The 25,187-nt window shown below is 38.8% G+C and overlaps 6 protein-coding genes across 16 annotated transcripts; 3 read left to right on the top strand and 3 right to left on the bottom strand.

The window, feature by feature from the left end:
• The first annotated feature begins 546 nt into the window (after positions 1-546).
• LOC105177173 (ferredoxin thioredoxin reductase catalytic beta chain family protein) lies at positions 547-3,940 on the top strand. 2 transcript variants are annotated; one of them, XM_011100226.3, is made up of 6 exons: positions 547-885; positions 1,003-1,112; positions 1,886-1,935; positions 2,066-2,137; positions 3,338-3,398; positions 3,661-3,940. In XM_011100226.3, exons 1-6 carry the CDS (start codon positions 789-791, stop codon positions 3,703-3,705), a joined length of 435 nt encoding a protein of 144 aa, XP_011098528.1. In that variant the 5' UTR covers positions 547-788; the 3' UTR covers positions 3,706-3,940. The 2 variants fall into 2 exon arrangements, with proteins under 2 accessions (XP_011098528.1, XP_011098527.1); XM_011100225.3 differs by having other exon boundaries at positions 551-885; positions 1,000-1,112.
• A 363-nt stretch (positions 3,941-4,303) lies between these two features.
• On the top strand, positions 4,304-7,942 carry LOC105177171 (uncharacterized). 4 transcript variants are annotated; one of them, XM_011100222.3, is made up of 7 exons: positions 4,307-4,568; positions 4,750-4,874; positions 5,032-5,084; positions 5,186-5,709; positions 6,364-6,444; positions 7,275-7,337; positions 7,692-7,942. In XM_011100222.3, the coding sequence occupies exons 1-7, from the start codon at positions 4,524-4,526 to the stop codon at positions 7,773-7,775; spliced, it is 975 nt and encodes a 324-aa protein (XP_011098524.1). In that variant the 5' UTR covers positions 4,307-4,523; the 3' UTR covers positions 7,776-7,942. The 4 variants fall into 4 exon arrangements, with proteins under 4 accessions (XP_088741310.1, XP_011098524.1, XP_088741311.1 ...); XM_011100223.3 differs by having other exon boundaries at positions 4,311-4,568; positions 5,186-5,694; XM_088885184.1 differs by lacking the exon at positions 7,275-7,337 and having other exon boundaries at positions 4,304-4,568.
• A 235-nt stretch (positions 7,943-8,177) lies between these two features.
• On the bottom strand, positions 8,178-9,188 carry PMZ (zinc finger (AN1-like) family protein). The gene is made up of 2 exons (XM_011100224.3): positions 8,925-9,188; positions 8,178-8,722 (listed from the first exon to the last, which is right to left on the bottom strand). The coding sequence occupies exons 1-2, from the start codon at positions 9,030-9,032 to the stop codon at positions 8,282-8,284; spliced, it is 549 nt and encodes a 182-aa protein (XP_011098526.1). The 5' UTR covers positions 9,033-9,188; the 3' UTR covers positions 8,178-8,281.
• Positions 9,189-10,965: 1,777 nt separating this feature from the next.
• LOC105177170 (U-box domain-containing protein 40-like) lies at positions 10,966-14,851 on the top strand. 7 transcript variants are annotated; one of them, XM_088885182.1, is made up of 4 exons: positions 10,966-13,677; positions 13,787-13,906; positions 14,177-14,493; positions 14,727-14,851. In XM_088885182.1, the coding sequence occupies exon 1, from the start codon at positions 11,491-11,493 to the stop codon at positions 12,991-12,993; it is 1,503 nt and encodes a 500-aa protein (XP_088741308.1). In that variant the 5' UTR covers positions 10,966-11,490; the 3' UTR covers positions 12,994-13,677; positions 13,787-13,906; positions 14,177-14,493; positions 14,727-14,851. The 7 variants fall into 7 exon arrangements, with proteins under 7 accessions (XP_088741308.1, XP_088741306.1, XP_088741304.1 ...); XM_088885180.1 differs by having other exon boundaries at positions 10,966-14,331; positions 14,429-14,493; XM_088885178.1 differs by having other exon boundaries at positions 10,966-13,906; positions 14,131-14,493.
• Positions 14,852-15,423: 572 nt separating this feature from the next.
• On the bottom strand, positions 15,424-16,757 carry LOC105177169 (Peroxidase superfamily protein). Its single transcript, XM_011100220.3, has one exon. It carries the CDS (start codon positions 16,610-16,612, stop codon positions 15,605-15,607), a length of 1,008 nt encoding a protein of 335 aa, XP_011098522.1. The 5' UTR covers positions 16,613-16,757; the 3' UTR covers positions 15,424-15,604.
• A 1,191-nt stretch (positions 16,758-17,948) lies between these two features.
• On the bottom strand, positions 17,949-24,796 carry LOC105177168 (sulfatase and phosphatidylinositolglycan class N domain-containing protein). The gene is made up of 18 exons (XM_011100219.3): positions 24,231-24,796; positions 23,944-24,135; positions 23,455-23,610; positions 23,083-23,376; positions 22,752-22,969; positions 22,581-22,655; positions 22,391-22,457; positions 21,609-21,934; positions 21,302-21,535; positions 21,021-21,208; positions 20,528-20,666; positions 20,333-20,441; positions 19,870-19,972; positions 19,570-19,759; positions 19,165-19,263; positions 19,023-19,081; positions 18,503-18,608; positions 17,949-18,317 (listed from the first exon to the last, which is right to left on the bottom strand). The coding sequence occupies exons 1-18, from the start codon at positions 24,475-24,477 to the stop codon at positions 18,153-18,155; spliced, it is 2,967 nt and encodes a 988-aa protein (XP_011098521.1). The 5' UTR covers positions 24,478-24,796; the 3' UTR covers positions 17,949-18,152.
• Between the last annotated feature and the right edge of the window lie 391 nt (positions 24,797-25,187).

Here is a 25,187-nt window from a genome sequence, read left to right on the forward strand (position 1 = left end):
TTCTTCCTGTTCCTGTTGCTGTTGCTGCATGCGCGCCTACTGTTTAACTCTCTTTGTCCCCACACAAAACCAACAAAGGCAGTCATGAGTCATGCAAATTCTACACATTTATATGTAAATGGAGAGAATGATCATATCACTCTACATTTTGAGTTGAGGAATATTAATTCTATCTACTTATTCTCACATCATTTGAAAAATGGTATTCCCATATAATTTATTTATATGAGTGTACGCGACACATTCAAATGTACGTGCAAAGCTAATTTTGAATTTTAACAAAAGTATATTAATTATAAAGATAGAACAAAATTATGAGAAATATTGAAAAAAGAGTGAGAGCGATAATACTAAAAAAAAATATTAATTATATATGTGGGCTGTACTTTGTGAAACTGTACATTTTATTGGCCCATTTGTGGATCCTTATTCGCTACTTGGGCCCAACTCTTTTCATGACTTGGGCCATCTCGTAGGAAGTCCAATGTAGAGTTGGGTCCAAGTCTAACCCCAGCCCATACATTTGATGTGGGTGACGGATTTGAGGTGAGGACTGAAGGAGTGGCTCTGTGATTTCGTCCGCCGATATTGTCAACGAGTGGTGCTGGAGCTCAGTGCTACTGCTCACCACCTACAAATTAATCACTCACATAAAATCATATTTTGTAATTTCAGAAAAAATTCTAAGTAAAACATAACAGCAAAATTCATCCAAAGATTCCGGACAATCTGTTGGATAGATATTGCTGTTGTTGCTACAGAACTAAATTTGGTACAAGGCTTCTGCCATGAGAGCTCTTCAGGCTTCCACTTCTTACAGCGTAAGCTTCGCCATTCCATCCGTCGCCCGGCCGCCGCCTCGCCGCCATGGAATTGTGGCTAAAGGTAACCTGAATCCACTGAATTAAGTGTTTTTTTTTTTATAAATATTTTCATTTGTTTTCCCTGGTAATTAGAATTGAAACTATCGAGTTTGAAATGGTTGCGTGCAATTTGTAGTAGAGCCAACTGAAAAATCAGTAGAAATAATGAGGAAATTTTCGGAGCAGTATGCTCGCAAGTCCGGCACGTATTTCTGTGTCGATAAAGGTGTCACCTCGGTTGTCATCAAGGTATTTATTCCGTTACTTGCGGTCTTGCTTTTTTCTTTCTGTCCTTGTAGAAGCAATCCATAAATGCCTAGTGTATGGTGAAAAAACTGATCATATACATTCATGCTAGTAAATTTCATTCCTTAAATCTTGTCTTTCACACTAGTCTTTCATGGATCGTGAAGTCAAAATTTCTATGAATTAGTTACTTGTAGTTTATCTCTCAATTAAATGAAATGATAAGCGCAAACAATTGCCACCCTGATCTTTTAGCTTTGGTTAGCAAATCGGCGTGTGACTTAAAGGTTACTTGTCCATGGATTCCAAATGAGTTGAGGTAGAGAACATCCCAGTTACATTTACATAGACTATATTCACGCCCATTCATCTTAATCAGTTTCTTTTCTTCCACTTATCCCTATACCAGTATAGTTTGCTTCTAGCTGGGACAGTTAATGACTAAAATTTGTTTTGTTTGGTGATGTGGTAACTTTAATAACTTGTGCAAGCTACTGCTCTCAGTTACATGTATGTTTGGCTAAGCTTTAAGAATTGTTTATTTTTCTTTGAATATCCCTACCATTTTCCGTCTACACCTGAGAAGTAAGATGGTTAACCTATTATTTTCTTGTCTACACCTGATGAATATATCTCACTCTATGAGGAATGAAAAACCTTTTGAATTACGATTAGTTATTTCTTTCTCTGGTTTATAATTATAATGTGGGAAGAGGAGCTGGGGATTGTCACAAACTCTATTTGAATCATTGGTCATGAATAACATATGGTTGCAGGGGTTGGCAGAACACAAGGATACATTAGGTGCACCCCTTTGCCCTTGCAGGTAATTATCCACTGTTTTTCTTGTACTTTTGGATTGAACAATATGTTTCTTTCTCCTATTTCATTTCAGAGGTAGTTCAAATTTTATAACATTATGGTGCTTCAAGATGTTTACACCACTTACAACTCAGGCACTATGATGATAAAGCTGCTGAGGCACAGCAGGGCTTTTGGAATTGTCCGTGTGTCCCTATGAGAGAAAGGTAATTTTAGACGTTGAAGGTCGCATCATATTGTTCATATCTAGTCAATATCCTGGAGGATCATGTTTCTTCTCCTGAACTTGGAAGTGTATCTCAAGTTCAAGCTTCAGAAAGTTGCTTTGATTTTGTGTTTTGGAATTTCTTTGATACACCAAAACCTGGGATATTAGATTTGAGGAAGGAATCGTAGGTTGATTAATTCAACTATGGTGTTAAGATTATAACAATATTGGGAATGCAGAGGCCTAATGCTCTCTGCACCTGCAATCTGAAATATCTGGACACTCTGTAAAGGGAATAAAGAACTTTTAGTGGCTAGTTACACTGAATATTTGGGCACCATTTCTCTTTCTCTCTCTTTTTGTTCTTGACATAAAAAGCACATCGATTCTTAAAGGGGGTTTGGTTAGGCTTAGTTAAAAGATCTTATAAGCTCATTCATCTTATAAGATGTTAGATCATATTTTAAAACTAAGTTGTTGAAGTGTTTGGATGAAATAAGATCATGGAGCTTATAAAATGCTATTAATGACAAATTTCTAATTACTTTGAAGGAATTTATTAAGATCTTAGCAATAAGTTGGCAATTCCATAGTTTATTTAAACAACTTATAAGCTTCTAGCATTACCAAATGCTTTTTAGCATCTTCTAAACTCTCAAACATCTTATAAGTTTTTTTAAAGAGCTTATAAGCTCACTGAAACACCCTCTTAAACATAGATAAGTTTGTCCCATTGCCCATTTGGGAGGTCGAAGCGGCCCAGTTTCAAAAAAGTTGCATTCTCATCCTTTTGGTGACCATTGCTTCCTCCTGTTTTTTAGCTTTTCTTTTTAAACCACAAGTCATTGCATTCTTGTGGTGACTGCAGTTGTAAGTTTTCAGTGCAAAAATTATGTCTTTAGAAATAGCTTGGCTTGTTAAGTTTCGTCTTTCTACCTAGTAAGTTACTGTACATATGTTAATATTTCTCCTTGATTACCTATTCTACAGTCTGATTGATTCAAACCACCCATGAAATTGTTATTTAAATTATTATATATTTATTTGCCATGACTGTTTAATATTTGATTATTAGTTTCATTTGTCTGCAATCTTATTCATATGAAGTTTCTCTTTGTAATACCCTTAATTGGTTATCATAGTTGGATGTTGGGCTTCAATTGCCTTTCATATTCTAATCATACTGTTGCATTGGCAGGAAGGAATGCCACTGCATGCTTTTTCTCACCCCTGATAATGATTTTGCCGGCCAGGAACAGGTATGGCTGTAGTGTGATGCTTTTTCGTTTTGCCTAAGGCTCTGAACTTCAAAATTTCCTAAAATGTTATCTGTGGAATTGGAGGCACTATGATGTAAAGTTCCTAGTTGCACTGTTATAAAGCTGCATCATTTCCTTCTTTAACCTGATCAATCCTATATTGCATAAAGGTTTATTGCCTTAGGTTCGTTGGCTGTAGAAAACTCATGTGCGAACTTTGGCGTTTACTGTTGTCTTACTGGAAGCACCTTCTGCTCTGCAGGTCATATCCTTGGAAGAAATCAAAGAGACAACAGCGAATATGTGATGCTTTCTTCTTGTAATGAATAGCAACTTGTGAATGTAAATTTATGTCTATGATGAAGAAAATATAATCCTGTATGCCATATTAGCAATGGGCTTCCTTTGTTTCACATCATTCGTTGTTGTGGCTTCTCCTCATGCCATGCTTGTTTGATTCAATTTCAAAAGGTGAACTCATACCTTATCTTTTGATGCTGCTTCAAAAATTCTCGAAAGCTATATATGCAGTGATTTGTTAATTTGTTGTTCCAGGTGCTGTGTGAAAATTCTTTCCAGTGAGCTAAGATGTATTTTTAGTTGAAGGTGTTGGGTATTTTGCACTTCCCCGTTGAAGAACAAATTAACATTATATATTGCAACATAAGAGATTAAAGGATGCAAGACCCAATTAGGAACTATTAGTAGTATTTGAACTTCAAATTCTTCAATTTGAATATCAGCGATGCTAATGTATGATGAAAGCAAAGTCTTTTTAATGAAATAAAAAATAAAAGAAATCTTTTTAATGATTAAATCCCAAGTAGACCGACTGCAGTTGTTTTTCTATCCACGATGTCCAAGGTTAATTTGGTCAATACGAATAAAATATTTGCTGATATGAAGAGGCTTCTTCAGATTGAAAAACCTAATAAAAATTCCCTGCAAAACTTGCTTCTAGGGCTCATACTAATATCGGTACTTTTAACCATCAACCGTTGTGGAACGATCCCTCGCTTTTTCTTCGTCCCGAAATTCTTCGATATTGAGACCTGTTCTGTGTAGATGTATTTGTAAGTCAACCTCTCTTCTCTTAAGTCGGAGGGGCAACTGGGAAACTATAAAATGGCAAAACCTCAAGTCACCATCACTCTCGGCCGCTCTGGTCAGGTACGACCTTTTTCATCATTATCTGATGTGTTCATTGTCTAGGCTACGGTTGATTAATTTTGCTTACCATATAGTAAAAAGAATAGTTACGTTATTCAGCTTAAATTTGATAAAGATTGTCACTTGTTTGAAATGCGGCTAATTCTTTTAGTGTTTTCTTTTTTGTGCTTTTTATGTGTAGAAAGTGGTGAAGGATTCGTGGAGAGACTCTGATGGTGGTCGTGCTAACGCTCCAGTGGCATCGGGAAGCAAAAGATCATTGTCAGAATCGAGCAGTGCTGATCACTCATTTAGTCGTAACAAAAGGTTAGTACCTCCCGCTTTTCTGCTGTCACTTGGGTTAAGTTTACGCTCCGCTAGCTTGCTAGGCGTTCTTCTTGGCTCAAGTTCTAGAGATTTGTGGATTTATGAAGATAGAAAAATGCCTTCTTCTTTTGCATGGTTATGATGGGATTATGCGTAGGAGGAGAGAGGATCAGAGTGCAAGGAGCTGTGGATACAGCAGCCACGTGGATGGTAATTGTTGATCTCTTGAACATGTAACTTTATGGATTCCGGTTAAAATGATTTGTGCATGTCAACCTCTTTTCCTGGGTGTTTGAATTTTATGGCCGCAGATTCTCGCTTAGATCCCAAGGATCTCCGTTTGAAACTAACGCAAAAGAGAATTTCTAGGCGTATAGAGCTCGAGAATGAGCAGCGTAAAAAAGTGGAACTACATGAGAAGGTGTCGAGAGCTATTCGTTCAATGGAATCTCCTGATAGGAGCCTCTTGAGAAACATACCATCTTCAAGCAGGGTTGTTGAGACTGTGCGTGGGGATTCAATGAGAAGTTCTTATACTTCTTGGACCCCAAATGGAGTAAGAACAAGGTCCCCAGATAGATTTCCCAGATCTTCTGCTGGAATTTCTACACCCAGGAGTGCAATGAATGAACTGCCACGGGTACAATCAATGAGGACAATAGATGCTTCAAGAACAGGGCCTGTGTTGCTAAGTAATCCCATGGAATCTTCTAGGCCAAAGGTGCCGGTGCCTACCACCTCAAGAGGTCCTCTGGATTCTGGCAAGCTGGTTCCGGAGCTTGCTCCAGCACCTGGTGGCATTCCCAGATCTCCTTACCCAGTAAAAATTCTCTCTGTTAGATTCCCCACCTCTTCTGCTAGTGAGGAATTTTCATGGAATAAGTGGTTACTCTTTTTTGTCTGTGCTAAGCAATTCTCAAGTTAAATAGCCTATTCTCATATCAAGAAAAACTTGAACATGCTGCTGTAATAATCTATTTTGGCTATAAGTTCAACTTGTACATGAGACATCAAATTACTCGGGAGGACAATTACACATGCACTTAAAACTTGATTCTTTTGTGCACGATTACCTATCAATATCAGGACGATATTGAACATTGATTTCAGGAGCTTTTTGCTAAAGTAAGATGCATTATAAATAACTTCAAAATAATCCAGATTTTGATATATTGACCAAATGATCCAGCGCAGAATCATGCTATCGAACTGGTTCCATGAGTCTACAACCGCTATTGAATTTGACTGTGCGATTGACCTAGGTTTTTCCTTGACAATCCTGAAGCACGCATTTTCCTTGTGGATACAAGTAGAGACAACACTGTAGTTCTGCATTATTTTGAGTATTCAGATCTTAGGATTTTGTCTAGAAGAGCTGATGATTTTCACTCTTCTGGATTATGTAATAATATTAACTGCAATGAGTCTATCACTGAATGCTTAGTATTAGTGCTTCTTTATTAACACTTTTCTCTCTTATAATTTGTAGGAGAGCCAACCGCTCACGGTGAGTAACTTATTGCATTCAATTGGTCTGGGAAAATACTCCATCAACTTTCAAGCTGAAGAGGTATGCAACCTTGTTGTGTCAAAAAGTAATACACGAAACATCTTCATTTTCTTTCTGTCTACTTAATTTCCGATTGTTTGTGAATTTTGGAGAGGAAAACTTTTGAATTCTGCCATACATGAAGTCTCCTGATTGATTCATTTTTACTCAACCCTATTCCGTTTAAGGTGAATTTCTGATGAATGATGCATAAGAAAGCTGAAAAGGATGGAATCTTATATTATATTATGGCTACAAACCCAGATTTAAAGGAACTGTATTTAAATATTATGAAGTTAGAATACTCTGCCAGACCTTTGGGGTGATACAAACATGCTATTACTGCAACAGCACAGATCTCAAATTTGAAGCATCCGATTGGTTTTGCAACTTAAAAGTATCTCTCGACTTCTTGATTGTTATTGGGAATGGTTGGTGAAACTTATCCAATATGATAGTCATAGATGTACAGTCTTAATCACAATATCGTTACAGTGGAAGCTTTAGGAGGGACATTTGGCTACAAGAGTTGCAACTGTCAATAGGACAATTAGATTTTAGATTCAGCAGCATGCATAACACACCTGTCCTCAACCAGCATCTTGTGTCCAGCTAATTGTGGAGAAGATTATATGTAAGCTTCTTGCGGATCAGTTTAATCCTAGGTCCCAGTATTTTGTCCTATACTATATGTACTTCTTTTCGACTCGTTTTCTCATAGTACTTGTAAGACTCCACTTATCATGAAGCAGTGAAACACCATTAAATATGAATTTTATTATGTGAAAATAAAATCAAGCTTCAACACATGTAATGAGTATGCAATATTTTAATGTGGAACCTTGCTGCAGATTGATATGGTTGCACTGAAACAAATGGGGGACAGTGACCTGAAGGAGTTGGGAATACCAATGGTATACTTTATTCTTACCCTTCGCTGAGATACAGCTTTTGCACATGTGCCTTGTGAATCTTCCTACTTTCTAGTAAAAAGAGCCAGTGAGACAAATGAAAATATCATAAAGACTGGAGGCGAAGATTTAAAACAGACTCCTAAACATTGAAGATAAATGAAAGAGAAAAAATGTATGGATTAGATGTCTTCTTAAGATGACAGAGATTGCTGTTTGACATTATGAGATTTTTGCTGTTAAATGTTTGATTGAGAGAAAAGAAACAGGTTCCAGCTTCTAACAGCTGATCCCCCCTACCCCAAACCCCAAGAAGAAATAAAAATGAGAGTAACTCTGGATGCTTTTGATTTGCAGGGTCCAAGGAAAAAGATACTGCTTGCTTTACAGGCTCGTGCAAAGCGCCCAGCAACTCAAGCACACATCAACTACGTGCAATAGCTATTTTGCCAGAATTATGAAACAATGACTGGCCTCCAACTGTGTATATCAACCTGATTAAACTGAGAAGTTTATGCTATAAGTGTACTTTGGGTGCAACAAATATCATTAGTTAGTATAAACTATAATGGTACATGTCATTAGAAAGCAAAAGTCGTTTTGTTAAAGCCCCTTTAGTGTCTCAATTTTACTGTTCCTACTGCGGGTTCTATCTTGCCCTGGCTATTTGAACGGCATTCTACTCCTAATGGTCCGCTCCTATCTGGAACCTCTACTCTGGCTGTTCTTGCCCTCAGCCGCTGGCTCCGTGAGGCTTGAACTTGTTGGATTTTATGCCAAAATCAAATTATTGGTGCAACGTGTTAGTAGTTCAGAATACTTGAAACTTTAGACTGGAAGACGTTAAGAAAAAACTTGGCAGAATACTTTCTTGACAAATAAAGTTAATACTTCCGTACATAAAAGAATAATTATAATGTGCATACAAGGTGGATCGGAAACAATGATCAAGCTTTAACAAAGGGGTGCGGAGTAGGGGCAGCATACTTGTCTCCACAATCTTTCCCGCTCCTCGCAGCCAAAGCAATCAAAAACTTGTTATTTGGAGTAGTCGAAGAGGAAGGCGATCTCAGCTGCTCACAGGCGTGGTCCGCTGGAAACCTATGCATCAGGCAAATCTTAGTCCGACATATCTTGCACGTCGCCGTGTTGGAGAACGTCAAAGCCTCCTTGCACCGCCGTACCGGGCAAGTCGGTTTTATCTTCTTCTTCGCATGACAGTCTCCCGACTTTTCGTGCCACTCCAGAATTTTCTTCTCATCCTCCCCTCCGAGTCCGGTGGTCTCAATCGCGGCGGAGCAAATTTCACATACCAACACCTTACGGCTGCCGACGTCGGAGTTCGGACAATCATGCGATTTGTATGATCGGTGTTCTAAGCAGAAAACCTGCAAACACGCAACAACAGGTACAATTTACATTTAAATCCTCATTCGATTGAGAAGCGTGAAAATCGAGTTTCAATTCAGGTTTTGGTATAAATTAAAACTTGGAGGAATTATAAAAACGTACTTAAAGAAATTGATGAAACAATGAGAAACACGTAGCAAGCAGCACAAGGAATCAATTGGAAGGAAAATAGGGAAGTACCTTGCGGCACGCGTTACAGGTAAAAGGTAGGAAATCGAGTTGAAGGCAATCCTGGTGCTGGCAGTGGCTCCCTAAATCTGGAAAAGCTTCCGTCCCTCCTCCCAGCATCCTGATTTGATACTTATGTTTCGCTAATAGAATCGATTGTGAAATTGTAGTCAAATTGCATCGGGCCGTAGGTTGAGCTATAGTTATATACAGCTCTGGCTTGGAGCGGAAGTCAATTTGAGGTGTACTTGAATTTGGATTTCTTACGCGGCCGAAACGCACGAAGAAATTGTTTTACTATGCCTTGGATATCAAGCAATATCGTCACGTCGGGCGGGTCAAAATTGACCACGTCTTTCGGGTTTTGACTCGAAGGACCCGGAAAGTACCAGCTTCTTCTATTATGGGCTCTAACTCGAAACGGGTGTGAATGCGTCAGCTATCTCATAAAGTAAAAGGATCCATAGGTCCAAGGACTTTATAAAGCGTATTAGCCCATTCTGCTTAGAGCAGGAAAAGCCTGCGTTGAGTTTTATGCAGCCCATCTATTATATATATATATATATGGGCTAATTATTACTTAAACTCAATTTAAAAACGAAATTACACTATCTCTGAAAAAAAAATTATAATTATATTTATACTCTTTTTTGCAAATTCATCATTCAAATCTGACTCCTTTTTATTACGATTTGACTAGAAGATACTAATATCAATAAAAAATAATTAATTAAAATTTTAATTTTATCCTTCATTTTTCATTCTTATATTATAATTTTATAATTAGGAATCAGTTGACACCCCATATTATGGATGCCTTTAATCAGGTACTAAAATCACGAGTAATCATGCATAACTGTTGCGTTTAGATGAAGGGATTATGACAGGTAATCAAGAATTAGAGATGTGATTACACTGATTAGACCCACCACAAATACAACAAGACATGGTGACAAAAATAATTTGGGGGGTGAGAAAAGTCTGAATTGCTTTGCATTAATGAAGAGGTTAAGCAAAAAGGTGGATGTCAATTTGTAAAGAGGAAGAATCCTCTCTTCTTTTATAAAGGTTGATGTAAAGCATAAATTCCTGTCAAGAGGAGGCCCCATCCCCAACAACTCCCCCATTTCCCCTTCCTCTTTCTGCAATATATATCTTGGTGTTTCACTTAAATTACACCTACATCAACCTAGATGCAATTCAACCAGGTTCAAGGTTCAATCCACCACAAGTGAGGATATTGAGAAAATTTGCAAGACTTGGATAGTTATTTTAGTAAAGTAGTAACAGTTAAGATATAAAACTTGCAAGGATGGTTGAGTCAAATAATTAAGGCAAGTGTGTCTCTCTCATTAATAAAGAGTTGAACCTGTTGAGTGCACACAAGACAAGAGAGAATTACATAACTGATGATAGGAAAGTAGGCAGGAGTTAATTAAAAAGATGGGAAGGCTTAGAGGGGGAAGGAGATAGTGATGTCCAGCCTAGAACAAAACTCAACTCAACAAGTTTACTTAACAATTAAGTTGAAAGGCAATAATTAGTGGGCTATGGCTATGCACTGCACGAGTGGCATTCTTTCTTTTGCATGTTTTCATGCAAATCCAACGGACTCACTCACTCAATTAACCCTTTCACCCCCTAATTTCTACAAACTTTTGGTTTCTACTAATTTATACATATATATATATATTATATTGGTTTTAATGCCCTTTTGAAATTTTGATAAAGCTCCATCTACCAAAGTCAAAATCCAAGAAATTCAGAACCTACCTACTATACTATCAAATATAGTCGTCGTCCTTGAAGTGGGGTTCACAGCTCATACATTATAATTTTAATTAGGTTTCTGAAAGTGATTACGGAAATAGTAAGCATTCATCCACAGAGTACGTAGTTCCCACTCTCTACCTAGAAAACTGCAAATCTCCTTAACATCATTTTTCATTCAATGAATTGCAATTCAGACTTCAGAGTCAGAGTAGATAGAAAATTACTAGGAAAAGTTACCCTGGACCTGGAGTGGAGATGAACAAGGAGTGCATTGCATGCAGCAGCACAACATTCTCTCTCATCATGTACTCTCGTATTCATCATGAATTTTTGTCTCTTTGTTCATTTTCAGAAACTTGAAGAGACGAAGATATGTGAGGAACAGAGAGAGACCCATCACATCAAAATTCAACATGATTGGTCAAACAAATAAGAGCAATGTCATGTGTTTCTTCCTGTCAACTTTTTCTTTTCGTAAAGAAAGAAATTTGCGCTCCAACATATTCTCCTCAAATCCATGCAATTGCAATCATCGCCAATACAAAGTGCCAAAAGTTGTCCAAAATCAAAAAAAATAATCCCCACCCTTTTTATGGGCTTTCTTTCCCTTTGTTCTTTCTCCATTATCAACTTACTGTATTCCCCGTGAATGTGATTCATTAATCTTTCCTCCGCTTTTCATTCACTCTGAATCCTACCAGAATTATGGGTTTCCTTGTAATCCCGGATTTATCTCTTCATCATCACTATTAGCAGTAGCACTCATCTTAGCCATTCCACCAATTACTTCTTCAAACCAATCACTATGGGCAGTGGGAAGCAGAGGTGGAAGATTTCCTTCCACAAGTCACCATCGCCCTTGTTATTGCTCAAGAAACAAACTCACGCTCAAGATCAACAACCCCCTTCGATCCCTGTTGAGTTTCTATGTCCAATTTCGGGCTCCATCATGGCCGACCCCGTCATTGTTTCCTCGGGCCATTCCTTCGAACGCAACTGCGTTCATGCCTGCATTTCTCTATCGTTCAACCCAACTCTACCCGACGGCACCGCCTCCGATTTCTCCACCGTCATCCCCAACCTCGCTCTCAAGTCTACCATTCTCAATTGGTGCCGCCTTCACCTCGTTGACCCCCCAAAACCCATGGATTTTTACTACGCTGAGAAAATCGTACGTAAATTGATTCCCCAGATGCCTGAGAGTGAATTGGCTCGGACACCAAGTGAGATATCCGTCGCCAGTTCAGAAGAATCCGTGACTCCCAGAATCGGTCGCACTACTCCTCTGCCCCTAACAACTCGACCTTCGTGTTATTCTTCTTCTTCGTCCTGTGACATCGAAATTTCAGGCACGAATTTCTCGGAAGAAGAAGAGCTCGTTGTCAAACTGAAAAGTTCTCAAATTCACGAGCAAGAGGAGGCGTTGGTTTCTCTCCGGAAAATGACCCGAACCCTGGAAGAGACACGTGTCCGTTTCTGCACTCCGCGGCTGCTCTCAGTGCTCAAATCCTTAATCAGCTCCAGATATTCAAGTCTGCAAGTGAACGCGGTCGCGGCTTTGGTGAACCTGTCCTTAGAGAAACAAAACAAGGTGAAGATCGTGAGGTCAGGGATTGTTCCACCCCTGATTGACGTTCTAAGAGGCGGATTCCCAGAGTCGCGGGACCATGCAGCCGGTGCACTCTTCAGTTTATCCCTCGACGATCAGAACAAGACAGCCATCGGGGTTCTAGGCGCGTTGCCTCCGCTTCTCCACGCTCTCCGTTCTGATTCGGAGCGGACTCGGCATGACTCTGCTCTGGCTTTATATCATCTATCTTTGGTCCAGAGTAACCGGGTTAAAATGATTAAACTCGGGGTAGTTCAGATTTTGTTGGGTATGGTGAAATCAGGTCATATGTTGGGTCGAGTCATGTTGGTTTTGTGTAATTTGGCTGCCAGCGGAGAAGGAAGGGCGGCGATGCTGGATGGGGGTGCGGTAGAGTGTTTTATTAGCTTTCTGAATCAGGGCGAGTTTGAATCGGAGGCAACTCGGGAGAGCTGTGTGGCTGCACTTTATGGGCTGAGTTATGGCGGATTGAGGTTTAAGGGACTGGCGAAGGAGGCCGGAGCAGAGGAAGCGTTGATGAAGTTGGAGGAAACAGGAAGCGAGAATGCAAAAAAGAAAGTGAGGAGGATATTGGAGGTGTTGAGAGAGAAGCATGAGGAGGATGAAGACATTAATTGGGAGGAGTTGCTCAATTCAGATGATGATTTGAGCAGGACTCAAAGTCAAGCCGGTGGCCGGACTGGATCTAGTTCTTGCTGATTTTTCCAGGGTTTCTTCATTAACTAATTTGAGTTTCATCTTGTTTAAGTGGTTTTTCGGGAATGGATATAGATCTCTCAAAGGCTGTTAATGGTGCTTGGTTCTCGTTCTCATTATTTACATTGGTGCTTTTTCGTTCGAGTTTTTAGAACTTGATAAATGATAATTGGGGAAGTTGTAAATAAAGAATTTTGATGAGTGTGAATGAATTCTCATGTGGATTGGGTAATGCAATGTTGATCTCATACATACATGCTATTTCCTATTGCTTATTGGCATGTTTTGCATGTCCTGTGGAGTATTTTAGTTGATCTTCCTTGGTTTACTCTCTATCCAGTCTTAGCACCTGGTGAGTAGTAGTGAATGTGATAGTTGTCATTCAGTCTCGAGAGGATATGCTATGAATTGCTAACTTGAACAGGGGGATCAGAGACGTTTTTGTTTGATTGCTGATAGCCCAGTCTGCAAACTTTCTGATATAAAAGTTGATAACTGTTCAAAATTCTGCTTCAAGAAATTTGTTGGATTGGATTGCTGATGCTGCCAGTTCTATACCCAGCAGGATTATGTCCATATGAAGGTGAAGGTGGCATAACAATCTTCTTTCAGATGCTGCGTGTTCTGTTCCTTCCATATACTGAAAAATTTGTGAACCAAGCTCAAATGGCATGATCAAGATTTCAGGTTAAGTTAGTAGAGACTGCTTTTCATCTCTTTGTTGTCTTTGATATCATCTTAATAAGAGATATGTAATTTAACACCTGATGCTTTTTTCCAAAGTTTTTTACATTAGTTGTCAGCAGTAAGAATTATCGGTCAAGCATAAAGGAAACTCAGGGTGTTCAGGGACTGCAATGGTTGATGCACTTGAGTTTGTTCTCTCTCTTGGCCTGGCACCTACTAGAACCACCAGGTGATTGTTTCCATTTATAGGAGCATTCTATCAATTATTGTTGACAAGTTATAGTTATCATGTGACTGCCGAAATGGATCTGTATGCTGCTGCTGATGCCTTGTCTTAAACTGTGTTATGGGCATATACCAACAAGACTTTGATATTAGGGCAGCAAGCCAACTTATCCTTTTCTGCTTCCTGCAAAGCTTTTCTTTCTCATCATCTCATTCTGAAACCTGCAGACTACGCCGCCAACGTTCAATATTTAAATCTCTTCATTTTCTCTAGAGTATCTCCAGGTTACCCTTTAGATGGATGAGGGGTTGCTAAGATAACACAAAGATTATGAATTCTGCCGTGTTTGGTAAAGATGTCTTTAACTTCCACTCCTAATCCCATTTCTTCAGTATGATGCTCCTCCATCAACCGTTAACCTTCTTCCGGTATGGTTCAAGTTCTTGTAATGATGGGGGATTAGTATTGGAAATGATAAGAGAGGTGAGTGGGGATGGAATTCATGTTTGAAGTGCACTGAAGCAGGTGTTCCAGAGCTGAGTTGCCGCACATGCAGAGGCCCAATATACAAACAAATCTTGAATGATAAGGTGAGGTTATAAGCCTATCCATCAGTTCGTGCACATGGCCTTAGCCTTTTCAATCATTGTAAATATCCAAATTTTGCATCTCCACCGAAAACCTTTACAATTCATCATGTGGGCATTATTGAGAAACATGCATCCATCAAACCCCATCCCACCTAATTTATCATGCACGTAAATGACTATACTATACGCGTTATTATAGCCTAAAACTGAAAGGTGTCGCTCATCCCATGCAGGATTCTCCCATATGAGTTGGCATTCTTTAAAGTTGTATGTATTATGGAGAATGATGCTCAATGCAACAGACAGTTCTCAAACCATGTAATTAATACAACCAATAATTATATGTCAATTCTACATCTACCCTGCTTTTCCCATCTCCCCCTCTTACCATTATATATTTGTTGTGCCGGGGTAAGGTAATTTCATTTACTCGCAAGAATCTCATAAACTAATAATAATAACCTGATGTTAAGTGAGGAAACATGATGAAAATCTAAACCCATCCCTCTCATTTTAGTTTCATTTCAATTTACTCAGTATTATATGCGTTGTAGTAATATGACCAATTACATTAATTAACATATAATCGCATACTTCTATTTAGTAATTTGACGTAACATTGACAAATAGTATTCTTATATTATTTCTCATAAACACAACGAAGAAAAGAATAAAAATTAAGTAGCTATGTTTATTCATTCATTTTCTTTATAATCATATGAATTAGTAAAAATGTAAACGATTTGTTACACACATTTCCATATCAATAAACTAAACTAAAACTAATATGGAACACAAAAAGGATAAGTAATACAAAGAAAAACCATTGCATACTTTAAATAGTGGATAATATATATATATATATATATATATATTTGTGCGTTAATCAATTGAATATATAGGAGGAAAAAAAAACATACATACCCATAATTATATTAAAACCTCAATATAATTATAATTTCTTGAACAATTCCGTATGCATTCACAATGTATGTAATTATAATCAGCTTCCCACAACCATAATAATTATGATGATGCTAACAAATGGTAAGAAGAAAGAATCGAAACGAAGACAAGAAAAAAACAAGGCTAGAAGACAGGTTTTTATTTTTCAGTTGTTAAAGGCATCACACCTGCGCCTAACCTCGCCTCTCCGTCCGGTCTTCACACCGTAAACACTCAGCTTCTCCATTGCTCTCGCAAATGCCTGGAAAAATGCATTCTGATCCCTGGAATACAGCTCCACGTAACCTCTGGTTCTCGCATCCGAGCTCAACGCGTGGTCCGAAGACAGAAGCCCCAATCCCTTTTTCACGTTGTTGTAATACATATTGTCGAACTTATTCGGAGTCATTACATCATTGAACACCGATAGTGTTGGGTTTTTCTGGTAATCTGCACATGCTTTCCTCAATGACGCCGCGAATTCGGGATAGTATGCCGGGTCGGATTCCATTGTCCTGCTGTAGTTGTATAAAATGGAGCTGAATTCTTTGCAATGGGAGAAACCGATGGTGTGGGCCCCGTATAAAGCCATCATTTCTTGGACGGAAAATCCTTTCGACTCGAAAATTTTGATGATTTGATTCATAGACATTGTGGGCCGCGGGAGATTGCCTTCCACGTCGGAAGCCCGGGAGGTGAGAGAATCTTTCCGGCCCAACTTCACGGTGTAAAATGGGCCGCCCATCATCACCACCAGATTGCGAGTGGCGACGGCGAGGATGTCAGCGCAGGAAACGACGCCGGGGCAGGTGAGCTCGAGGGCGGTCTTGGCGCGTACGACGACGTCGAAGCCGTCACCTGGGAGGGAGAGGTTAATGTCGGCGTCGCGCTCTGCTTGGCTGAAGCGGGTGGAGGAGACGAAGACGGAGGCGTCGCAGCCGCCGACGAAGCAATCGTGGAAGAAGAGGCGGAGGGCGGCGGCTGCAGTGGTGGGGGAGGAGATTTGTTTGTTGGTGGTGGTCTCCTGCACGATCTGCTCAAATCGAGGACATGATTTGCGGTAGTAAGTGGTGGTGAGGAGTGGGTGAGGAGGGCGGCGTTGGGCAGAGGCAACGGGGCGGAGGAGGAGAAGGGAAAGGGAAATGGTGAGCAGTAGAAGGAAGGGCGAAGCCATTAAAGCCTCCTCTAAGCTTTGCTCGAATGCACCAACAAATTGTAAAAGCGGCTTATCTTTCTCTCTCTAAAAGGATTTAAAAGAAGAGGGAAGGAGAGAGAGAGAGAGAGAGAGAGAGAGAGAGAGAGAGTTTACTTAAGTGAAGTGGGCTTTAACTAGTGATTAAGGTTAAAATTTCTGAGGTCTGATGTCCGTCTGCGCGCGTGAGAGACCCGCCACTCTATCTCTATCTCCCATTAATCACGGGGTGTGTGCTGGTCCACTACGCTTGTGGGTGGGTGTCTCTCATCACTCACCATCTCTATCTATATTATGTGTTATGATTATTATTATTATTCCTCACATTTATATTTGAACAAACTTTATGATTTGATGGATAGGTTTTATGATTTTTGGTGAAGTTAAGATATGATGAGTTGTAGAAGAGTTTTGTTATTTCTATAATTTGGATTGTGACATAAGAAGTAAAGATAGAAGATATATGGGATGATATTTGGAAAATGATAGGAGAGAGTAAATTGTTTATGACTTGACACACCACTTGTTTGTAGATGTATTAGATAATGAAATTAGAGTGAAGGGAAGGGAACTGAATGAGGATGTAAGAAGAAGAAGGGTGAGAGAAGTGTTAAGTGAGTGGAGTGGGGATAAGTGAAGATTTGAGTAAATTAAGGTGATGATGCATAGTAGGGGCGAACGTCGTCTCCGCCGCATCTTCTGTCATAATCACATGCATACCTTCACTACTTTCTATACCATTCTTTTCTTATTAATTAAATCAAAACAAACTCATATCTCTGTTCTTGACGCGCTGCACTTCCATATTTCTCTCATCAACCAAACCTTTTCATTTCCTCCTCTTTTGTGTATAAATGAATCATATTGTGGAACTGAGAACACCACCTCTGCATTTCTTAGCAAGCAGACACACACACACAGATGTCGGTGAGAAAAATACAATAATAATGGAGTTATATAATAAAAATGTGGAAAAAAGAGCTGTTAATGGATGTTAGTATTTGGCTGTGTGTGTACAGCTCAGGCATGTGCAAGTGGTGGATCCCAGTTTTTTTTTTTCTTACTTTGATAAATATGTCTCTTTCTTTACTTAACAGCTCTTACACAGTCTGGAGAAAGACAATCCCGGAATTCTTTTGTAGCTAGGGGCATATTTCACCGTATCTACTGTCAACACAAAACGTTGGACATGTACACTAACATAAGGCCCATTGTTGAAGAGGAAAGCTGGTTTGGGCTTTTTGGGCACAAGGGTAGTTGGTGGCTGTATCTTTCAGACAGGGACAGCCCAAATAAAGATCCACACCCCACACCGACATAACTGACATAAGATTCTGATTCTCACTCACAGTTAATAGCATAATTGGTAAATAAGACCCCTGAATTAACCTACAAGTACAACCACCCTGCCACAAAAATGTACTAACTCCTTACCAAAAATTGCCCACAGTGTGGTGCGGGCCACCCCCTAACTAAAACAATGGGGGACAATGTCAGAAACAAATACTGTGAATGAATAAAATCACATCTGTTTGGAAGAAAGCAGCTTAGAGGACCTAGTTTGTATGTCTTTGGTGTATATACTTGTAAGAGCAAAAAGCAAGAGAACAAACACAACTTGCGCGCTCATGATTCCAAAATGGCTAATGCTGTTCCCAATTTCCATCCAGCTTCCTGTATTTTGGACCTGAGACACATAACCCCCACATCATCATATGTTAGCCAACCTTTTCATCTTCCCTCGAAGTATCAAACCACCCAACAAAGAAAATTGCCCTGGTGAACCTCTGTGTGTGTGTGTGTGTGTGTTTCTGTAGGTGATGATAGTTGGTCAGAATAAAAATAATCAATCAAGAAAATGAAAGACGATACCAGGAAGAAGAAGTGAATTGTCATGACGTCTGAACAAATTATGACGAGAAAATAGCATCCCAACAGTGGAACTCTGATCAATCTGGTAATAGCAGTAAACGTGCAGCTGCATTTGATTTTGAAATACAAGGGATTTAATTCAGGCCAAAACTGAAAGCAACTAAATTATCAGTCATCTTTAGAATAGAGGCAAGTATTATTCAAAAGCTGTTGATTATTGAGTTTCTACCGAGTGAACTGATAAAAAGACAGATTCTTCTTCCCCGGCTTTCCCTTATTGACATTTATGATATTTTACTGTCTCTCATGTTCTGACACATAGTATGGTCCTTTCTAAAGATATATGACACTGATGAAAAGCCACAAAAGTTCACAGGATAAAGTATTTTAGAAGTTAGAAGTGTGACCCCCACCCCAGAGGTAGTAAGTAGCACAAATTAATATCATAACTCACGGATTACAGAGGAAAAGGCTCGGTCAAGTTTTCAAGCAAAGCAATAACTGAAATGAACATACTTACATGACAAGCACAAATGGTATCAATAATTTGAAAATGAGAAGGGCTGCCATCAGAAATGGCTGCAACCAGTAGCAAATCATTTAAGTCAGTACAAAAGACAAAAGTTACAAAGAATTATGAATTTTTTTTAGTTTATACTCACACTGAAGATTGTGATGAATCGATAAACGGAAGATATCTCAAAACTCGCAATACTTGCGAAGTTACCAGTTCCAAAGAAAGCAATGTTAAAGAAGACCATCTGCAAACAGAACAATATTTGAAGCACATAAACACAAGTTTCTGAACTATGACAAATAAGTTTAGAGTGGGGAAAAGATCTCATGAGTTATAACTAATCTACTCTTTTTGATATTCATGAGCAATCAATTAAAAAGCATTGAAAGAAGTTAAAGAGATATGTTGTTGCATGTACAGCCAGCAATTGTCCTGTATCCCTCTGTTTCAATGCAAGCAAATACACATGCAGACAAGAACAACTGGGTGTGTCAGGCTAGTGAATTCAATTCAACTAAAGGTATATTAATTGGTCATGGTTATTACTCACAAATGCTAATGGAATACGCATATCAGATAACTGCAAGAATCTATCCTCAGATGCCGAAACAAGGTTATCCTCCATAGCCTCAATGGAACTTGAAGAGTCTCGCATCCTACTTATATGGAGATAAGCATTTTCAAAAAGTATCCATGCCATAAGTGCAAGAGCAAGAGCTCCATAGAATACAGCTTCATATCTGCACAGGTAGCAAAGGAAAGTAAGATCACATGAACACCAATGCAAGTCTTCTTTTGTCCATATAAATCTCCATTCTATCCCAACTTATCATTTAGGTATGAGAATTACCCTATCGAGAGCAGGAGGAATGCAGGTGCAAAACCAAGAAATATGGAAGTAAGCCTAGATAAGATACCAGTTGCTGAAAAAAGTGGAAGAACCATTGATAGACCTACAGAAGAAATAGTAAAATTAGATTCTATGAATGCAGATTGAAGCCCTAGGTTATACCCATGAATGCGAATTTACTTCTTTTAAGATGCAACTCATAACATACATACAACTTCCATTTGAACTTCTCCAATACTTTAAATTACAGGGAAATTTATATGATTCGAGTTCCTTTTGCACACCCTTGACTTCTTTTAAGAATGGAACAGCGGCATTCTATGTAATGCCAAAGCAAATCCTAGTAAATGTTAAAGTTTATATTACCAACAGCAAATGGAGATAAAGATATCTAAGTAGAAGCAGAAAGAGCACAAGAGGCAACTAAGCAGATTCAGTGACAGCAGAAAGAGCCAAAAGATACCAGCAATAGACCAATTTATCACTTGGTGTAGTACAGGCAATTCTTGCTTTTCTGTCCTACGAGCTGTTGACAAAGACACCATAACTGATGAGGAAAGAACCAGTAGGACCTATAAATTGCAGCAACACTTTCAAATTAGATATTCAGTAGCTACAGTTACTGAAGTTAAATTGAATAAATGTATCATGGAAATACCTGAAAGAGGAAAAGGATATTAAATTTGGGTTTCCTAAGTTCATGAGTTAGACTAAACCAATATTTGCTCTCTCCGGCATGCATATCCAGATATCTTGCTGCGGCTCCAATTACTACAATCATAAATCCACTAGAAATTCTACAAAAGTAAATATAGCATTTAGTAAGAGAAACTGTTTTATTCATAATTTATCCGGAGGCACTACACTACAAGATATATATAGGGCAAGATTCCCTAAAGGGTAACCATGATAAGCACACAATTGAGTATGGATTTGCATTTGCTCAGAGGCTCTTGATTATAATTTAACCAGCTTGCTGAGACAGTTAAAACTAGAAAAGATGCTATCTCCCATTAAGACCATAAATTCCTATGACATCATGACGAATATTTGGATGCATGTCAGAAGATTCATCAGTCTTTTCAGATATTTATACATCAGTAAGAACAAGGGATGAATTTTATGGGAAACAAAAATAAACCAAAGCTTACACTAGTTTAGTATTATCTGGAATTTGAGCAGGCATCAAGGTAAAGATTGACAAAAACCAACATGCTAGCCATACAAAAAATGGTATTCCCGAGTCCCATGGTATTGAGTAAAGAAGATAAATAGTAGCAAGAACCCCAACAAGCAAGAAAATCCAAGTATAGATCGTCCGCTTCATGAAACTTTTCACCTGCACAGAGTAGAATAGGATGAAGTATCTCACAATGAGACTCAGAGTATCCTCGATGCTTAAACGATTAATATCCAAACAAATGCCACGTACCAGGATTTCAAGGATAAATACCGATATAATAAAGCTGGCCAAAAATCTAGCAAAATAACTAATTTCTTTCTCAAGCATGTTTCTCCATAGTGCTTTTAAAAACTGATATTCACAGCAGATTTGGACCCAAAGAAATATTGTCATGGCAAAATACGCGTGATAGAGTGGAGGAGAATGTTCCACAAGCAATATAATTGACATTGATCCCATCAGGAGAAATCCAGAGAAGTATACCTGTCAAGGATTAATAAAGTAACTTATTGTACAGAAGCAGAAGAAAATTTGACACTAGCAGTTTGCTTTCTACCTTCCAGGAGTTCGTCCTCAGGTAAACTGATCGGTCCTTGCGGAAAAATTTTCCTGGTAATGCAGTGTAAGATTGCAACACGTGGACTAACAGATAGATCATCCATCCAAGATAGCCAAGAGAAATCACTGTCATGAGCATAAACCAATCATAAGTTTGAAAATAATGAAGCCCTTCCAGTGCCAAGCATCGAAGATTTTCAGATAGCTTCTTTGCAGCCTCATAATCCTTAATAGATAGTAGATGCTCAATTTGATCCAAGACCAAAGTATAATCGGCCAAGGGTTTGAAAGGCTTGAAATGCAATGAGCTCGACTGCTTTAATTCTTATCAAATTGTCAAGGAAACTGTTGCCAGAATAACTTTCTTCGCCGATGCATCCTCTATAGCTTTATATGAAAAGCAACAATAATGTAATTAAACAATTACACGAAGATTTTAAATAGGACTTAGTCAGCACTGCAGTCCATCGCCTTCCCCCAGTTGGCACCCTCTCCCACCCTGCAGGTGGGAGGGACAGAATGGGGTGGCAGATTTATTCATATACTGCAGCATACCAAAATGAACTAGTTAGCATGATGCTCCACACGTGCTAAGCAGATGGACACTTTGTCAGGAATAATCATGAGATTTAAACAGCCAATGAAAATTCATGACAGATGCAGGGGATAAACAGCTTCTGGGAGACATGATTTGTTAAACACAAACACAAACGTTGAAATAAGAAGTCCAAAGCAAAGTTACGAAAAGGCCACATTCCAAACCAAATGGCATAAGGATACGTGACTTCCGAAGGAATTGGTTGAGAATTTGCTTTGAGTTGGCCAGCACAGCCTCAACTTCTTCCACCTGGTAGACACATTATTTCACATCTTCACTCCATCCAGAAATCCCAAATGAAATAGAAAAAATTACAAAATGAAGATTTCTTGAAAAAGAGAAATTAACAAATCTGTTTCATTTCCAGCTCACCTCACCAAGATTAACATATCCAAGTGGCAAATTTCCAACAGAGTTAACAGGGCATGGCAAACCAAGAAGAGTTGACTGTCAAAAGTTTCAGGGAAAATTGTTAAGAATATAGATGAAGGTATTTCAAATGAGTCAAGCAAAAACTAAAATTCCAGTAGTTAATAGATTGACCATCAGAGGTGCAATATCAGCTTGATTCACATCCTGTCTCTCTAAGCCATCAAGACCCCATTCGGATGGGGTAGGCATGTCATGCACATGATCATCAATAAACCGAAGTGTATCATCATGGTGATGGTTTTCAGAAACTGGCACAGGTTGTCGAACACCTGCCCCCCAAGCAACAAGGGGAGTATCAGTGTTTGAGGGATGTCCATCCCCATGGCTTCCTATCAAGAAATGGAACCTATCAGGATGTTAACACCAAATACATAGCCATAAAGTAGCCAGTATGCAGACAGCTAGTAAGTTAACAATATGATTGAATACAGGCATGCTCAACCTTTGTCACTCATCCCATGATCGGCTGTAAAAACGTATGCTGTCAAATTGTCCTTGAAATAATTCTGAACAAGATTATAAACTCTTTCAGCAATATTGTCAACAACCTTAACGTTATTGAGATAGACGGGTGAATAGGGCCGATGAGCATGACCATTAGAATCACAACCAAGCAGGTGCAGAAATACAACAACATTTTCTTGTTGAAGAAGCTGCTTCAATTTGGCATCTTCATTGGACCTGTTCAAGAGGCTCGCAAACTGATCTAGTGACCATTCATCCAGAAATGAGGCATCTGCATGAAAGAGATACCAAATCTAAGGAATCATCTTTAACTGGCAGATAAACTTAGCTAAGAGAAAAAGTTACAAACCAGTTGCAAAATCTTCATATTCATGTGGATAAGAGTTCCATGTGCTATGCTTCATTTCACCACAGAATATAGGAATAATATCTGGGCTGCCAAATGCAAATGTATGCTGACTCCTCTTAAAAACCGAATCAAACTCAACTGGATTTGCTTTCCATCCTAAATGAAACAGTATGCAGTAACTAAATTAGCAAATAAACAAGTAATATCTACATAAAGAAAAGATAATGACGATGTACAACAAAAGAAATCGTAGTTGAGTAGACCAACTGATCCTGTCTGTGTCTATTTTAGATCTCAGTAGAGGTTTCTTCTATTTTTATGAGGATCCTTTTGCGATATTGTTCTTTACCAAGTTTGTGGCAGGTTCTTGTGCATCTTGATGTTCTTTATTTACTCTAGTGTTGATATTGATTTACTGTACCAAGAACAAATTTGACAAACGAAATTTAACCTAAGAAGCCAGCATAACTTAAATGCTTGCCAACGTACCTTTAGTAACAGCACTAGGATCTTCATAAAAGCCAGCAATAATAGCAACATGTCCCGGCCTAGACTCTGTCGGAGGGCGCGCATGCGACACTCCCCAACGACCACGTTCTTTAATCACACTCCTTAAAAACGGCGCCCTGTAATTCCCGTCTGAGTCGGGCTCAAAAAACTTGTCTGCCCTCAAACCATCCGCTGGAATCAGGACATCATATAGTTTTCGGAGTCAATTAATCAAACATGTTGCGTGGAATGCAAAATTTTAAAGGGCAACAAACCAAGCGGTTTACCAACAAGGAGCACAAGGCGTTTAGCTGGGGCGGAAAAGCGTGGGTTGACGGGCTCCATGCCGTGGACTATTGGAGTCTTGAAGTAAATATCGAAAATGCTGAGCATGTAAACTGCGTGGAGTATTATTCCGAGAACGACCAGCCATCTTTCTCGTCTTCTGAGAAACTGAGTTCGGATTCTAAGAATGGTCGCCTCAGTTGATCTGATGCTGTTCCTAGCGCCTAAGATACCGTCGCCTCCCCTCATTCTTGTTCAAGATTGGATTTTTAGGTGAAGCAAAGCTGAAATGGCTTCTGGATCTTGGTCATCAATTTTTCTTCATCATCTTGATGCTTAAACATGGGCGAATCCTCCCTCACTTTACACAAAATAAAATAAAATAAAAATAAAAGAGGGGAATTTTCTTTCGGCTGTCGGGTCGGGTCACTGGAACCGGGTTCTGTTCAAAAGTCGGAAAACCTGTTGAGCTGCCGCTGCGATGCAAACGTAGGTACAACTCCCGCAGCGTAGTTTTCAATGGGTTTTAGCAGTTTCCTCTTCCCTTTTTGGATTAAATATCCTTAGACCACATCTCCAAACAAATCATTCTCTTCAATTAAGCTCAATCTATTTCGATCCAATTATTAATTTTGATAACGCATAAAAATAAATTATTATAAGTTTGAATTCATAATTTCGTAATTAATTTTATCATGCAAAATTTTAAAATTAAAGACATTCTTAAGATTAAAGAAATTATCATACATAATAGGTAATTAGAATAAAAATAATAATTACGATGGATTAAAAATTAAAAATTTTAACTTTTATTGAAATGTGATTTTAGTGGAATTAATCCTAATAGACAATATAAGAATTTTAATTTTAACTTTTATTGAAATGTGATTTTAGTGGAATTAATCCTAATAGACAATATAAGAAATGGCATACTCGAAGCCTGTCCTGATGGAACCTTC

Source organism: Sesamum indicum, linkage group LG9 (genome assembly GCF_026168435.1).
Source record: "Sesamum indicum cultivar Baizhima isolate 11 linkage group LG9, ASM2616843v1, whole genome shotgun sequence".
Classification (NCBI taxonomy): Eukaryota; Viridiplantae; Streptophyta; class Magnoliopsida; order Lamiales; family Pedaliaceae; genus Sesamum; species Sesamum indicum.